This window comes from Excalfactoria chinensis, chromosome 5, assembly GCF_039878825.1.
Source record: "Excalfactoria chinensis isolate bCotChi1 chromosome 5, bCotChi1.hap2, whole genome shotgun sequence".
In the NCBI taxonomy this organism is placed as follows: Eukaryota; Metazoa; Chordata; class Aves; order Galliformes; family Phasianidae; genus Excalfactoria; species Excalfactoria chinensis.
Window position 1 is genome coordinate 20,966,166 of NC_092829.1, and position 17,495 is coordinate 20,983,660.

At 41.6% G+C, this 17,495-nt stretch overlaps 1 protein-coding gene across 2 annotated transcripts in view; it reads right to left on the reverse strand.

The window, feature by feature from the left end:
- Positions 1-4,247: 4,247 nt before the first annotated feature.
- LIN52 (lin-52 DREAM MuvB core complex component) overlaps positions 4,248-17,495 on the reverse strand; it is a 41,105-nt gene continuing 27,857 nt past the window's right edge. Inside the window, exon 6 of one of the 2 annotated variants that reach the window (XM_072338897.1) lies at positions 4,248-7,318. In XM_072338897.1, coding sequence (XP_072194998.1) covers positions 7,263-7,318 — 56 coding nt within the window. In that variant the 3' untranslated portion in view covers positions 4,248-7,262. Of the gene's footprint in view, positions 7,319-9,819; positions 9,943-17,495 lie in introns of those variants that run through there. The other variant, XM_072338899.1, reaches the window with a different exon arrangement.

The window sequence follows — 17,495 nt, forward strand, 5'->3', positions numbered from 1 at the left end:
ACCAACCTTGCCCTTAATGAGAGCTGGAAGGGGGACACTCACAAAACACTGCCTCAGAATAATATTCGGCTTTGTCCACGCCGGTAACAAGAGCTGACAGGATCACTACGTCCATTTCTCTTCTAATTAGCACACTTCCAGTTCGGCCTGAGCCAGCAGCCAGAGAAAAGCGATCGGACAACCGTACCGAATCACAAACACAAAGAGGCCCATTCCCCATAATTAGGTGAGACAATCCCTCAGTCTTTTCTCGGCTGGAGCTTGCCGGTAAGACTCTCGCTGTTTTGGTAAGTCCCAGCAACACAAGTTACACGTCTCCCCAGGACACTAATAAGCCCCTAATTGTCTTCCGCTTCACACGGCTTGTACCATAGGTCTGACTTGGGGGAATTCTTCTAACGAGCGGCAGTCAGCGCTCCCTGCACCACAGACTGCATTGGGAGCCGCCTTGCAGGCACCGAGACCAGAAGGGGGATGTGGGGAAATGGGGAGGAAAGCACCCTGGGCGCTGGAACCCAGCCGCAGCACAGAGCCGGTGGCCACTCATTAACGGGGACAAAGGCCTTCCCCAGCCTCACTCCAGCTCTCCATCACCATCGCTCACCTGGACCCCTCCTCCTCCTGACCTACCTTCTTCCCAGCATCTGACTGAGATCTACCTTGCCAGAAGCACAGCACCTGGTATGTGCTTTCCTCTGATGCGGCTATGCCATGCCTCTGCCCTAGAGTACAGAAACTAAAGGAGAACACACATATCATCTTCTTGGTTCCCTCAGAAAGGAACACATATAAGTTTTCACAGGACAGATTTCTAAAGATGGCCCCAAATGATCTAGAATATAAGAACTTCCAGAAGTTGTGAGGTGGGTAGGAGACCAGAGCACAAACTCCCTGATCAAAACAAGGTAAAGGGAGGACACATAATGCCTCCGACTTTCAACCCAACCTCTTATTGAAAAACCATCATCAGCTTAAATATAATTAAGCAAAACATATCGTCCAGAACCCAATAACAATTTTTGACAAGAAGCCAATTTTGAGCTAAATACTTCAACTGATTCTAAGTAAAGATGCTTAGATCCTGCAGATCCCTTTGCCTTCAGGGCTGCTGGTTACAGACTGACCACTCCTACCAAACAGCATCTTACCAGAAGGGATTTGTCCTTAAGATTTATAGTGCTATGGACTTCGGTGAACTAAGCAGGGAAGAGAAACCCCAGTGGGCAGGAAGGCAGGCTGAAAAAACAAATTCATGTAGTGTCCAAGAGAATGTCAGGCACAGGTAATTACCTTGCAAGGCAATTTAGGATAGTCAATATACATATGTATAAATAAATCAGTGAAAATTAGCAGTAACTAATGAAAGTTACTTTAATACGGGGTGAGGAATACAAGATGAAGGTCACAGAAGCAGGCAGCCTTAGCATCCATGCCCAGTTAGGTCACTGCTGGTTTCTTGCCCTTGATATTTTTATTTAGCTTATGAGCTTCCCTCCTGAATTTTTGTACATAACTTGCTACATTTTGGGCTCCTGTGATAACTGGGAGATGTCGAATGGAAAATCTCTAAAGAACTCACTTTAAGATACTCTGATTACAAGGGAGGTTGTTAGATGTGCCTGGGATTTCTGGGAAGGGAATCCTCTTTCACACATTCACATGCCTAAAAACACAAAATTTAATTACCCCATATTATTGCACCTACTCATCAGTTGTTGGTCATAGAGACAGCCTTTCAAGCAATAACAGAATTGAGTCAAGTATTTTGCACCCTTCCAAGATCTGATCAATAAATAAGGTGCAAGGTCATTCTTACTACCCATTTTTTTTCTATTAGCAATTAAGTAACCGCTTTCAAGCTCATCCCTCTTCCTCTTTTCTGTTCCGTACTGAGGTGTCTGTAACAGAGACAGGCAGGGAGAGTTCTGGCTTCACTGGTCACTGATCAGTATTATAGGAATCAGCAGGGAGGCCAGAGGTCAACCACATAAGCCCAACAAGAAAACGCCCATTCTGTGCATGCATCAGCTAGCAGAAGTCAGTCATCCTGCTCAAAGACACACAGCAGAAAAGGTCAAGTCTAGAAAACAGGAGTTGCAGTGGATGACAGAGTCAAAATGTGAAGAGATCCCCCCAGGCTGAAAATCCAGTGCTACCTTAACATGGCAATGTTACACATGTTCTGCATGGAATGTGGATTACACAATTCTAGAAGCTGTATCAGAACACATTTCTGACTACTTACACTTCTGAATACCTTCACACAGGTATTTATTGATTTGATTGGCAACGTTTCACTTCAGGCTTTGCATTTCATGTCCTCCTGACAGAAAATGAAAGCACTGACTTAAGGGTAGATTTGCAGAGATAACACAGTTCTAGAATAGCTTTGATTCCAAGAATTGTAGCATAACAGAAACCAAGAGGATCCAGCCTTCTTTCACCTTTCGGCTGTTTTTCTCGCCTTTTAAAAATATCAAGGCTCATGCTTCATCAAGGTGTATTTTTTTTTCTCCTCGACAGGAATTTTACATTAACAATCAGAGATCAGTGTTTTGCTGCTTGTATCTACACTTTTCAGTGTGCAGCTACCCTTGAAAACACACAAGGGAGGCTAATATACATCTCCTGCAACACCAATTTAAAACTCTTTAAAAAGTATGAGAATTCCTCACTTTCAACACCGTGAGATGGTAGAAGAATCAGTATGAAGCCAGCAGGTGGTCACCGTAGAGTTCTGGATAAAAAAACCTGAAGAAATAATACATGTGATACATAACCTCTACCTTAAATGAACTATCAGAGGAATGACAGGTGACAAAACCAACAACAATCCTTACAAAGGGTTCTTGCTCGACCTACAGACCACCAGCTTTTAGCATCAGACTGTAGGCTGGCAGAAACCAGGGGATGTTGAAAGAACAAAACAAATGCAAGAATACATCACATAACTGGGAAAAGTGAACAGATTTAGTGGAAGATAATTTTCCACATAACTACTGTGTATCATACAGGATGTTAACAAGCACATAAAGATGATCTTGTGATATAATTCTGAGTTTTACTAAAGCCTTCTTCCAGCTCTTGAACAAACTAAGCTGTCATGAAATAATAGCCTACAATTTCCTGTAAATCAACAAGAGATTATAAAATAGGAAATGAATATAAAACGGGGAGGTTGGCAACTTGTCCCACAGACACTTACAGGGCCTGTGATTGTCACTATCTTTGTCCACAATCCAGTGGGTAATGAGATGACACTTGTTAAAAGGTGTCAGTACAGGGTTAGGGTTATGAAATGAGCATACAAAACAAAAGAGCAGGGATCACCGACACATGATACAATTTGCCTACCATGCACAGACAGCTCGCTCTGAGATGCAATGCATTTTTCTGTTTGGAGCGCCCTTGGTGTCTGGGATTCATCCTGAGGAACTGCAAGAAAATGTCAGAATATTTGAATGCCTCAATTAAGATTACATCTTTGATATTCTGAGTGACTGCTGACTTTACTAATAGAGTAGACACAGTCAATGGATTCTCTGTATTCGTAATCTGCAAGTTGTTCTTTTCTTTTGATCATGGATGTCTACAAATTCATGTTAGTTTCAAAGCATTATCAAAAACATTGATGCAAGTTTGCTGCAAATTCAGTACCGTAAGAGACCAAGCTCTCAGACCACAGGATGGAGATGCATTTTACCTTTTCTATGTACCACAAAGGTTGATGACAGAATTACCTAGAATCACTTCCTCATCACAAAGCATTTGGCACAACTGTCTTCACAGATGGGGAAAAAAAGCACTGTTTACCTAAGACAAGTAACCACAGGTGAAGATGAAGTGGATGAGACTAATTAGGACTAAAACAAACAAATAGTGGCAGGGCATACTGCGTACAAGTCTCAAAATAGCTCAAAAATTCACTAAGAGACTGCTGGATTGGCAAACCTAAAGCAAAATCTGTGTGCAGGCCTCTTGAGTATATTCTTTCCTATGCATCTACAACCGTTTAAAACAAGAAGATGATTACAGGTAAGACAGGTTTGCAATTTGCCTTGTAACAACACATTACATCTTTATGTATAAACACAATAATAAGATGAAAGAATATCGTTCAAATATTGCCTGAGTTGGATCAGTCAGTTTTACTTACCTGTTATTTCTACACGAGTTGTTGAGAAAAACTGATAAACTGCAGGTTGTAGGACTGTTCAAATGTTTTGCAATGGCAAAAGACAAAGCTTAATGGAATATTACCCTCTTCCATTTATAGTGCAACTAGACTTGTACAATTATAACAATTAATCGAACAAGAATTTATTCTCAGTTGGATTAAACAGTAAAGCATTGGATACTCCAAAAATGAAGTTAACAGCCTTTACAACCACACGTTTAATACAACAGCTTTTAAAAGGAACTAAAACCATAGGTTTCATTTCCAAGAACATGCCAGTAACATCTAAGATACCAATGCATGAAAATACTTCACTAAGCACTGCACGAGCTCAAATAGTATTACTGAATTTTGATCATATTATACTCTTCATTCACATCATTTATCAAAATTTGCTGTTGTTGTTTTAAAATATAGAAATTCACCAGCAATATAAAGTCACCTGGGTGTCATTATATAGATGTTGGGAAGGACATCACTGAAGATGGGAAAAAAAGTGGTGGTTCAAGAGGGCATGAAAATCTCTGGTACCACTTGGATATTACCAACTATTTACTTACTGAAGGGAATGAAGTAGTAACAGGTTGAAAACTGAAGTGGTGATGTGCTAAGTGTCTTATCAACTTAACAGTAAAGAAGAGCCTAAGGAAGAGCACTGCCCAGATGACTAAGCCAACAGCTTTTGCATCCCAGAGGACTCCTCTGGAAATTCAGGCAACTCTTTGAGCTCTGCATTTGTTTGTTACCAGATCACAGAATAGCAACAGGCACCACAATTCTCCAGTTATCATACAAAACAGAGATACATAATACCAGTAAAAATATACAGCACTGACTGATCTCTACAGATGACAGAGTACAAAGCCAATAAATACCAGTTCTAAGGCACGTATTATTTGCTGCCCTACAGACAATAAGTACTGTGTGGTAAAGGTTTTTTGTTTTTAAAAGACATGTATGTTACTAAAAAATACTAAAAGCTTGAAATTTCTTACTGGACATACTAGAAAATAAACATAAACATCCATGCCAAGCTTTGATATCTTCTCCTACACTCCTTCTTACAGATTTCAATTTCTTATGAATCAACAAACCTGCATAAAATGCACAAACTTGTATTAGTCGTACAGAGCAAGTATCCCATTAAGTTGTATATATACATACTATACAAACTTACAATTGCGTTTAAAAAGTCTAATTTTTAAAGCTACATTAACATTGGTTGGCACCAGCAACTTTTGTCCTCCATTCTTAGCTTCTCTTCTCACTAAGATGTCTTATCCCACGTGTTCTCAAGGGATGGAGGTCCTGTTAAACATGATCCTACATAAACCAAAGTAGGGAAGTAAATTCATTAAGTTTAAAACCACACTCCTGAAATACCTAAATATTCAGTATTTGCGAGTGGCCTTCCTGGGATCTGGGATTTAACAGCTTAAGTATAGTTAACTGGAGCTGTCCTAAATAAGTCTGGTTATCACCAATAACAACCACGACCACAGATTGCAAACTAAAAGGCCCCAGTCACCTTAACAAAACATTCAGAGGAGTCTATTTGATTAGAATTCTCATGTATCACAGATGTAACTGAAAACAGCTTCTCTCTCTGCAAAGACAGACATTTGCAGTGCTCTAAGGACAATCTGTTGATGATGAGGCACAAGTACTATTTCCAAGATGTTTCTCCTCTCACATGCGATTACCAGTCTGGGAAATGACAGACTTTAAAAAGCATGGATGCTAAAAGTAACATTTCTAAATGGAAAAAAAAACAGACAAACCCTATTCTTTATCCACTGTTTTAATACTATATTTTACCCTAGAAAGATCATAGTTACTAACACTTAAAATATGATTTTCTAGAGAAACAGGATGAAAAATAAGTTCTTTTAAACAAAATCCAAACATGCTCCTTAACTTCTTAGGGCTGAACATGCAGAATTGCATTAAAAGAAGGAAAATACATTCAGTTGTAAAATGAGTAAAGTCCAAAACTGGGTGCTAAGAGAATGGGTCTCAGAAAATGCTCCCTTCAGAATTTTATTTTTGTAGGTGAACCTAATTTTGAAACCCCAGTTTTCCAAGTAATGAAAATACCAATAAATGCTACTTCCAGAAGTGTGAAGACTTCATTTAAGCAGAGTATCCTCACAATGGGGCTCATGAGCCTGCCTATTTCTGGAGTATTGAAAACATTACTGCCTTTCAACCTTATACCTTCTACTGTTTCTAGCTCTGTAAGAGGCAAGCTGAGAATTGCAGAGCAGACTGACAAAGCTGTTTCTCTGTGTATATGCTGAACTTGCTATGGCAACCATGTCCTTCCTGGTACAGAAACACTTCTTAGTCCCTATGTTTATCAGGTTAGATTTCACTAGAAACCTGTAGCACTGAGGCGAAGCTCTCAGTACAAACAGTAGTTGATACAAGCCATGGAAAGTAAAAGAACCAACAGAGTGAAGATCCTCTTTGTGGTACTGGGCATGTTTCTCTGAAGGCAGAGAGCAACTGGAATCTAATGCAGTCTGCACTCATTTCTACACTAAAAGCAAATGATCCTGCAGAACCAATGCTATCTGTCACAGTCCGCACCCCCAACTGTTGTCCAGTCATTCAACACAGAACTTGCGTGTAGGAAACCAATGCACGTACGAGAGACACAGAGGGTCAGTGCAACAGGATACGTGCTGGCCAGTCTCATGAAGAGCTGCTGTGTACTTTACACTGGTGCTGCCACTCGAGAACAATCCAGTTAGGTCACTATGAGGGTACACTTGGAATAGGTGATTAAAAAAACCCTATCAGGTGACTTCATTGTTGCACGTCAGGGTCATATCCTTCCATTTGGGTATCTTAAGGCAGGATGAAGTCTGAATTCCAATGCACTTAATCAGTCCTTGTAACCTGTGTATGCAGTATGTCTCTCCTGCAAGGAGAAGGACTGTGGAAGTAAAAGAGGTGCTTGCTTCTGAGGGTCTACAGCAAGAGCTCTGTACTTCTTAGAAGTTTTGGGGTTCATCTGGATCCATGGTACATAATACGATCCAGTCAGGATACTTTATTGTCCCAGCTTCAGATGCTGCAGTTACTTCTTGGGTTTCTCTAAGATGTTCAGGAACTTCCCTCGGGTCATTTCTCTAGCTGAAACCACAAGGGAGGAAAAAGAGATTAATATTGAAAGAAATCCAAGAAACCCAAACAGAGTTGTATATTTTACAATATTTAACCAGAGGGTAAGAAAATCATTTAATTGATGCTTCTACTAAGAATAAGTGAAAGGTAAATAAATCTGCATTACAGCCCAATCTCTCGACAATCTAGAAATGGAGGCAAGGCCTGAAACTTTCTAAACTCAGCAATAACTCCCAAAGGCTTCCTTGTTACATAGAATCTCAACTTTCTATTCCTATTGCATTTATTCTCTTGCAGATTCTACTTCTCTGTCTCTGTACCATCCACCTCTGAACGGTATAATCCACATCTCCATTGCTCTGTCTCAAAGCAATTGTTCCTGGATGTTATAATCCCATCAGAGATTATGGAACTCTCTCCATTTCAGGATTATTGGCCCCTGGATGCTATGATCTCCAACAGAAATCAGACCGCATTCTCTCTCAGTAGTGTCAGTCCCTGGATGCAGTAATATAACGGGGTTTATATTCCCTCAACAGAGTTCACCTATGGATGGTGTAATAAAGTAAAGTTTATAGAGCTTTGGTCTTCTCGCTCTCTCTGCATTGTCATTCCTTCGATGTTTAATACAGCAAGGCAAGGTTTATACCTCTCTGTCGGCACCATCAATCTCTGGTAGCTGTATTACACGGGGTTTACAAAGCCACTTTCCTGCATGAGACACTTCTGACTTGTGAACACATAAGCTCACAAACCAGAAAAGCAGCCCACATACCATCTTTGTCTCACAACACAATGCAGTGCATTAAGGACAGCACAATTAGTGACAAGAGTGCTGGAGAGAAACAATTTCCCCACTGGAGCTTCCCATCATTTCTTTTACATAAAGGTGTGAGCTTTGTGCTGGACTGTCAGCCATCAAAACATGGATGTTTTTATTCACAGGATTGATGAGAGACTGCACATCTCCCCACACCTAACCTAGAGAGACTCCGAAAGGCAGAGCGGGGAATTAATTTCCTGTTTTCTCCATTCAATTCCTGACCTCTCCACTGAGGGGAACAACAGCAGTGACAATTAGCATAAAAAAAACCCAAGAGGTGTGTTGCTGATGTTAACTTTTTACCGCCTCAAGACACCATTTCTAACTTAGAAACTCAAGTTATAGCACAAGGTGCAGACACACAACAGTATTGTTACAAACTGCCAGGCACACTTTGACATTCGTAGGCTACAATGCCCACTGTCACAAGTGGAACATGCCCCACACAGCTACAGCAGCTCACTGTTATTCACTTGGTTCATGCCATCAGCTGTGAGTTTTATCATCTGGGATCCACTACCAACTCTGCTTCTGATCCAGAATGAGCTACCACAAATGTCACTTATTCCTTTGTATCTTTACTTCCCCATCTGCAAGACAGCCTAGGTCATTCAGTGCTATTGAAGAGACACATGGGTAGAAGGCACTGAGAAGGGCAGAAAACAGACTGTTATTTTGTCAGGAACTAAGTTGTCTATCTAGCACAAGGAAAGCGATTAAATAAAAATGCAAGTTTCAGAACATGTCAGGTAGGAATAGGTTTCCACCAACATCTTCTTGCCTTGTATCATTAACAGCATGGTTTCAAAACACTTCTTATGGAGAAAGCACAAAGCTAAACTACTGCTGATGGAGCAGAAAGTTTTCCTGAGTGCAAGTCCCATATAAGAGATATACAAATACATGACAATCCTGTTCCCCCAAAGAGGCTGCACCCTATAAATCAGGCAGAGAGCATAGACTCCTTCTGTGCGCTGAGCAAAATTACTGTGGGTTGGGGGTTGCTCCAGAGCACGTGCCCTCCTGTTCACTTGTCATCTGAGATGTTAACATTTCTGATTAATTCACAGACCTCTCATTTTATTCTTCATTCCTTTATCCTTGCTATCCTGTTCCGCCGCAGCTTAAAGATTCTTACCGACCTGCTACAATAATCACCGCCCGCTTCCCCCCCCCAACCTGGTGAAATTGTTTAGTGATGCCAACCGCGCTTTTAATTTGCAAGACATCAGACACAGAGGTAATTTATACCAACATCTGTTCATTTCTGACTTCTGAAACAAACTCGCACATGCTGCTACAAAATCCCATTAGGAGCAGGAGACAGCCTTCTGCTATTCTGTATTCCTCTTCTCCTCACATACTCAGCCTTGCAACAGGGCTTTATTTTTAAAGATATGATGCCAAACAGAAAGAAAGGACCTTACATCTTTGTATATGTATGAAAACGGCCAGGAAATATCATCCTCATACCACAAACAAATCCCAGCCAAACTAAGGGCAAGTTTCCACAAACACTGACAATCTTGTTTTCCCTGCTTCAGCTGCTTCTCTTGTCTGCCCAGGGATCACAGTTCAATGTATTCCTCGTAAACACAGGCCAAATACATATTACACGGTGCTGTGTTCAAATGTCTTGGCTATTCCTTCCCCTTTGTTCCTCTCATATCTGCACTGGAGTATGTCTTCAGCTTGGGTTTTGCACAGAACAGCCTCAAATATTAAACTGACTCCGCTGCTCAGCACCGCTTCTGATGAATGAATTCTTAGGAACAGGAATATCATTTCCAAATGGGCCTTTTGGAACTTGCTGGAAAAAGAAAGAGCTTGTGAAGGAAGAAACCATCACCCACATTCTATACACAAACACAGCCTGAGACAGCAAAACCCATCTTAAGCAACTGCCCAAGGGACCGATAGAAGCACGTTGTATGGCAGACAGAGGTGGACTTTTCAATTACAAGGTTGGACAAACCTGTAGTGAAAACCTCAGGGATTTATCCTTAAAATTGTTGCTTATACTACAGACTGGTAGTGGAAAAAGGGCTTGAGCACAGGTTTCATTGCACCAGCAGACAGCCACTATAGAGGCTGTACAGCATGAAGCAGAATCATGAATCTCCATGTCAAGTGACAATTTACAGCCTTGCCTCAGCAGTGCATCTACTACTATAGAAAAATCAACAATGGATATGATCGCAATAGCTTGGATACAAGTTAATCTCATAGTAGGGAGGAAGAAGAGGGCACTGAAGACCACAGGAAAAAAAAAAATAAATCTAAGATCTTATCAGCACTGGTCAGAATGGAAGTTGAGAGCTTGAATTGACTCTCAGAAAGATAACTATTGTAAACTGGCTTCAGGCTGTTATGATTAATAGAGAATGCTGTCTGTGCCCTATGAGTTTTGTTTGCTGCTGGGGAGAAGCAGATCTCAGGAACAGGTATTGGACAGTAAAGTCGGAGGCTGAAAGGAGAAGGAGAGATTTCTACTTGATAGGGGAACAGAATAAGGTTTAATATAATCTCCTCTTTAGAACTTCAATCCTTCAATCCTGCATTTAGCCTTGTTGCCTGGGGCTCCTTTTCTACTACAACTGCCCCCAAGCTGCTTTGCAGTAAATTTTGTGGTTGCTGGTTGAAAAGATTCAGTAGTACAGATTGATTTCCTACAAGTGAGGAGATGAGGGATTACCAAAAGCAGTCTTGGTTAACAAGATTGGGTGCAGATCTCCTGCGAGAGCAGCCCACTCTGCCAGTGCTTTGCATCCTTTCACTATGACATATGGGTTTCATTACACAAAGATTTTCCTGATTTTAACTTGGAGGCGATTATATTGGAAACTCAGAGTTATCTTTACATCTGTAGCAATTTAAAGGTTAAGTAACTTTTAATCAAATGACAAGGATTCAACATTTTTTTTTCCTCCAATGAAAATGAAAACTGCTGTTCTATATATTCCTTAGTGACAATTTAACATGAAAAAAACCCCAGTGTACTGGTGATTGGGGCTCAGTCTGATTGCTCCCCATAAAAAGCCTTCTCATACATATGACAACACAGGACAAACTGTGTCATAAGGTTTGGAGAGCCAGGAAATAATGGAAGGATTTACTGCTATAAAGTCAGCAATAAAAATAGTGACTTATATAAGAAACTTTCATCCAGCAGAATCCCTAAGCAACGCACATGCATACACATGTTCTTAACACAGCATATACTTAAATACAAAAGTGCGGACTTGGTGACGAAGTCTAAGCACAAGATGTGAGACAAACTATACTTATGATACATTTATCATCATAATCTTACTTTCCACTGCTTACTGCTTCTGGGCTTATCTCAAAACAAAACCTGTGATAACAGATACTTTAAAATGAAGCAAGCCCTCAAAGATGCACTTCTTTGTCACTTGAGCAATTTTAACTGGGCTTCTCCTCCAACCTGAACAATGTAACCATGCTGATATCTCAATGCCTTGCTACTAAAAAACTGGACATACAATTAATGCCATGTGAACATGTTTAAAGCCCTGTAGTATCACATCTTGAATGCTACATCCTTGACTATCAAAATGTTATTTGGGGCTCTGCCATAATTTGTTAGCTTTTCAGTTAAAATACTCCCCCCATTTAGTTCCATACAGCTGTACTTACAATAGTTAAGGGACTTGATTTTCAACATGGATTCCTCTAAAGTACCAGTCATGCATTTTCAAACTGCTGTGTCTTAACACTACAGAGACAACAAAACTAAGAGGGTTTATTTGTGAAGAACTATCAGCGTAAATTACCAGATCAGGGAAAAGAACACTGCAGGAAGACAGCGGAACACAACTCTAGGTTTACTTTTCTGTCACAAGGGTATAAAGCTGCAGCAATTACTTCTTTTGTTCTTTAACACAATGTTAGGATAAGAGGACAATTATTTTTCCTAGTTGGCAGGATAGACAAAGGGCACATAGAAGGATTCTGCCCAGGAGTTAATGCGGGATTCTTGCTTCTGAGACTTGAGAGAGCCAACAGCAAAGTCAAATCTCTTGGCTGCTTTCAACCTTTATTGCGTTTGGAAGGGAAATAAAGTCAGTCACCAAGGTGAAGGCAAAAAGGCATTCTAAAAACAGCAAAAAACAAGTTTAGACTGACATTAGTATTAAGCAGCTCTTAGAAGATAGAGGTCTATATCGGCCAAGACTAAGAGAATATTATTAGCCAACCAACATAATCTAAACTTCTGTCAGAGAAAGTGATCCATACAGACAGACCTCCATCTCCATGTCATTTCTGACTCCCAGGCTCAATGCATACATATACAGGAAAACCAGACCTCCAGAAGCCAACCACCACCTGCATGCCTGCTCCAATTACTTTGCTAACTTCACACTTCCTTATTGCAATTGTCAAATGAAATACTATTTGGTAACTGTTGGCCCTTAACAAACATGTATCAGTGAATCCTGCACCAAACTTCATTTCACAAAGGTAGAACGGTGATCTCAGAGAGTTGCAGCTACACCAGCAATGCTTGTAACTACTAAGAGCGGTAGATGTAGTCTACCTTGATTTCAGTAAGGCTTTTGATACGGTCCCCCATGACATCCTTATAACAAAGCTGAGGAAGTATGGGATAGATGAGTGGACGGTGAAGTGGATCGAGAATTGGCTGACTGGCAGAGTGCAGAGGGTTGTCGTTGGCGGTGCGGTGTCTGGCTGGAGGCCTGTGACTAGTGGTGTCCCCCAGGGGTCTGTGCTGGGTCCAGTCTTGTTCAACATCTTCATCAACGACCTTGATGAGGGGATAGTGGCCACCCTCAGCAAGTTTGCTGATGACACGAAGCTGGGAGGATTGGCTGACACGCCTGAAGGCTGTGCGGCCATTCAGAGAGACCTGGACAGGCTGGAGAGCTGGGCAGTAAGAAACCGGATGAGGTTTAACATAAGCAAGTGTAGAGTCTCGCATCTCGGTAGAAATAATTGCATACACCAGTACAGGTTGGGGGAAGACCTGCTGGAAAGGAGCTCTGCTGAGAGGGACCTGGGCGTCCTGGTGGACGACAGGTTGGCCATGAGCCAGCAGTGTGCCCTTGTAGCCAAAAAGGCCAATGGCATTCTGGGGTGCATTAAAAAGAGCGTAGCCAGCAGGTCAAGGGAGGTGATCCTCCCCCTCTTCTCTGCCCTGGTGAGGCCTCATCTGGAATACTGTGTCCAGTTCTGGGCTCCCCAGTACAAAAAAGACAGGGATCTCTTGGAAAGAGTCCAGCGGAGGGCCACAAAGATGGTGAAGGGCCTGGACCATCTCCCCTACGAGGAGAGACTTAGGGAACTGGGTCTGTTTAGCCTTGAGAAAAGAAGGCTGAGAGGGGACTTGATCCAGGTTTATAAATACCTGGGGTGTGGGAGCTATAGTGGCGAGGCTGGTCTCTTTTCAGTAGTGCGTGGGGACAGGACTAGAGGCAACGGGCTGAAACTCCAGCATAGGAAGTTCCGCACGAATGTGCGCAAGAACTTCTTTACGGTGAGGGTGACGGAGCACTGGAACAGGCTGCCCAGGGAGGTGGTGGAGTCTCCTTCTCTGGAGATATTCAAGACACGCCTGGACGCCTACCTGTGCGACGTGGTGTAGGCAGCCTGCTTTGGCAGGGGGGTTGGACTCGATGATCTCTAGAGGTCCCTTCCAACCCCTATAATTCTGTGATTCTGTGAACTTCTAATGAAGGTAGAACTGGTACATGCAATTCTGAAAACCTGTACTTCAGAAACCATTACATTTGCACTGAATACCAGTGTAATAATCTAGGACACCTGAAATATATTTCTCAGGAAAGATGACAGAAACACAAACTTCCAGGTAGAATAAGTCTGTGATACCATGGCATCTCTCAGTAATCAGCATCAAAGCACTTGCGAAGTTTATGAAGCTTCATAACATTCCTGAGACATATGGTGATTTAATTCCCGTCTTACAGATGTGGTCACAGTCTCAGCAAGAAGCAAGGCACAGACGTACACAAAAGGAGCCAGAATATGGGCTCCAAAAGATGAGTTCTGTCGAGACTTACTACGGTATTGTGAAATATGAAGATCATCCTTGGTACAAAGCATGACTTCCTTCCCTGGTTGAACAATATGGCAGAATCTACCCTCACTTCAGTTCCAGTACAGTCTAGCACAACTTGTTTGGAAATGCCAAGGAAGGAGGGCTTGTACAAAGCCTGCTGTGAACCAAAGCAGGTGAAGCACATAGACTGCTCCTCCCAGTATGCAATGAAAACAGCCATCTCTAAAAGATATAAACAGCAAAGACTTACAAAGTTCCAACCTGCTGGAACAGTTCAGTGAATATTGCCTAGAGCACAGGTGTTCAACCTTTCGGCTTGTCTGGGTTGCACTGAGCAAAGAGGAATCTCCTTGGGCTGCATAAACATAGATGGTTCTGAAAGTAATGCCTGATTTATTACCATGGAAACTACAACAGATACAAAGAGCACAATAACACTATCTAATAGAGAAAATTCTCAGCTACATAACTATTTTTCAGTCACCACCACCATTAGCTGTGCATTCTCACCAGCTATAAACATGAGCCTACATGCAGCACTCTTGAAAATCAGCAGCAGCAGAGGTGACCCACCGATGCTGTCACACCACTGCTGAAATGCACTGCTCACCACTTCACTGTGCTTATGCCCCCTATGTCGTCTCTCACATTCAGTATCAATGAGTGCCAGTGGGTGCCATTTTTCCCCCACACAGAAATGACACACCTTTGCTTCATACACACTCCCACATCAGATGCCATTCTGTCAGACTGCCACTCTGCTGACATCTGTTGTACAGCAACAAAAATATAACATATATAATATAATAGTATATTATATTATGTGTTATTATAATATAACACATATAATATATTAGTGGAAGGGCTCAACCTGTACTGCTGTACCACCACCATCTACCTCTGACATCATGAGCCAACATAATAAGACAGAAGGCATTACTTCTGGAGCAGCCTTCATAAAATATGCAATATCAATACTATGTAACAAAACATTCTAATATTTAATATCTTTAATAGACGACAAAAAAAAGTGAGCAACAAAACCAAAACAAGCGGGACACTTGTCTTTGCTTTTGTGAAACCGATACAACAGCCTGGTTTGATGGCAGCAGCTGCAATTTCTTAGTGAGTTTCAAGGGGTTCATTGGAAATTCTTGGTGAAGTTTTTCTCCTCCTGTACTTCATCCTTTACTGTTCACAAAACGTGTGTACTGCCAACAAGTGGTGACACGATCAAGGCATGACTGTGAAGTGAGGGAAGTTTCTGCTAAGATAAGCCTTATAAAAGTTTGGTAAAGAAAAGATCAAATTTTGGAGTGGAATATCTGACTGCAACTCTACAAATTCCATCTGAAAATTTGCAGGCGATATATTTATAACAACTGAAAATGAAGTTGCAAACACAAATTGATTTTTTATTGCAATCTTGAAGCCCATTCTCAAATTCCTATAACAAAACAGAAAGCACTGCTGGTTTTCTTTTTTTCTCTCCAGTTAACAGGATTGTGTTCAGGCAATGTATTAAAACCCACAGAGTTATCCACCCTAACCTGACTTAGCACTGCACTGTGCTCACTCCACGCCCTGGTTTCAGCCCAGGCAGCTCCGGTCACGTGCTGGCAGGTGGTTGCTGTGAGCAGTGGGTGCCTATCTGAGGCTGGGCCAGGCCACACGCAGCCCATGGATTAGATGTGGCTGGGCTAGAGCCTTAAGAACTGGAGTCAAACACTCAACCCTTCCTTGAACCACAAAATCCCAATGAGACCTCTTTCCATCTCATTTCTTTCCACCTACAGTAGCAGACTTTTGTCCTACACTTGGTGAGAGATTGCTGATCTCATTCGGAATTATCCTCCTGGGTTGATAACAGACTTACTGCATGCAGATTGAGATTTCCTCAAATATGCTATTGTTGGTACCAGTAAGTAATGAAATTATATCTGTTCACCCCCCCCCCCCCCCCCAAAAAAAAAAAAATCCTTCTCTACAAAGTAATTGCCTTGTTTCCTTAGTCAGATTTCCCCACCTTGCAGAGCAGCACCATTCTGTTTGTACTCAGTTGCAAACAACAATATATACAGGGCCATGAATGCAAAAAACCAGTGTTCACTTACATACAGATGGGGAAAGCCAGTCAATGAAAATATTTAAAGCAAGGGGCAGTGACATCCCTGCTGATGTCCAAAGAGCTACTAAACTTACATTCCAGGTCACAAACATCGAGATGTGCAGATATTTTGTGCCAAGCAACGCACATGTTAAACAATACTCTTACAGCACCTCCCACCTGCGGGAGCTGGATGCAGCCAACATCCTGTGAGGCCAAAGACCTGATCCTTTTGACCCCCAAAGCAGGGAAAGAGTTACATCTTCCCACTGCGAAGCCAATAAAAACCTCTCTTGATTATAATTTAGATAAGAGCCACTGGATTGAATAATAATGTCTGAAACTCCCCTGGCTGTTTCACCTTGAGACGTCCATCACTGGGTTAAACATGATGCTAATTGCATTTGGATTGATTAATTTCTCTCACTCCTGTCTATTCGAATAATGCTTAACAAAATAATCACAGCACCCAGAGCCAAATCTTCTCCGTCAAAGGAATGAAGCCATCAGAACCAGCAGAGATGAAAGAAATGAAGATGACCCGTAATTACTGCTACGGTGATATCATTACCATATTATAGAAAATGAGAGTACGTGGGGGGAGAGGGGGCTGCGATTATTATTTATTTTTTAATGGAACCTCACATCCCAAGAATACAGATCTGACACAGTGGAGCACACAGAAATACAGAGCTAAAAAAATTATTGTGCATTAAATTGCAAAACACACAGCGAGCATCGTGGCTCTAGACGCATTAAGTGTTTTGTACTGTGAGCTGTTTTTGTTCACTATCTTTTCATTGCAATAATACCCTACATATGACTAACACAGACATTTAAGATGCCTCCCTTCCCCAAAGGAGGCTCAAGCATCTGTGACAGAATTCACCCATAACCCCTGTCCTTTAATAACATTACAATACATCTTACTTTGAAGGCTGGCATTCTAATTTTTAAACCACAAGACCAAAACTCTTACTCCTAAATGCTGATTCCTATCTGAAAGCAGTGTAGGTCGCCTTCAGCTATTCATTATGCTGGTTCTGTACAGATATCACGTGCACCAAGTCTGGAAGAGTTTAAGCTAAATTCAAAACTAAAATAAAATATGTAACATCCAAAAGGAAGGCCTTCTGTTCCCTTTATTCTCCAAGATACACTCCCAGAGCCCCTCTCATTTGAGAAACAAATAGCTTGG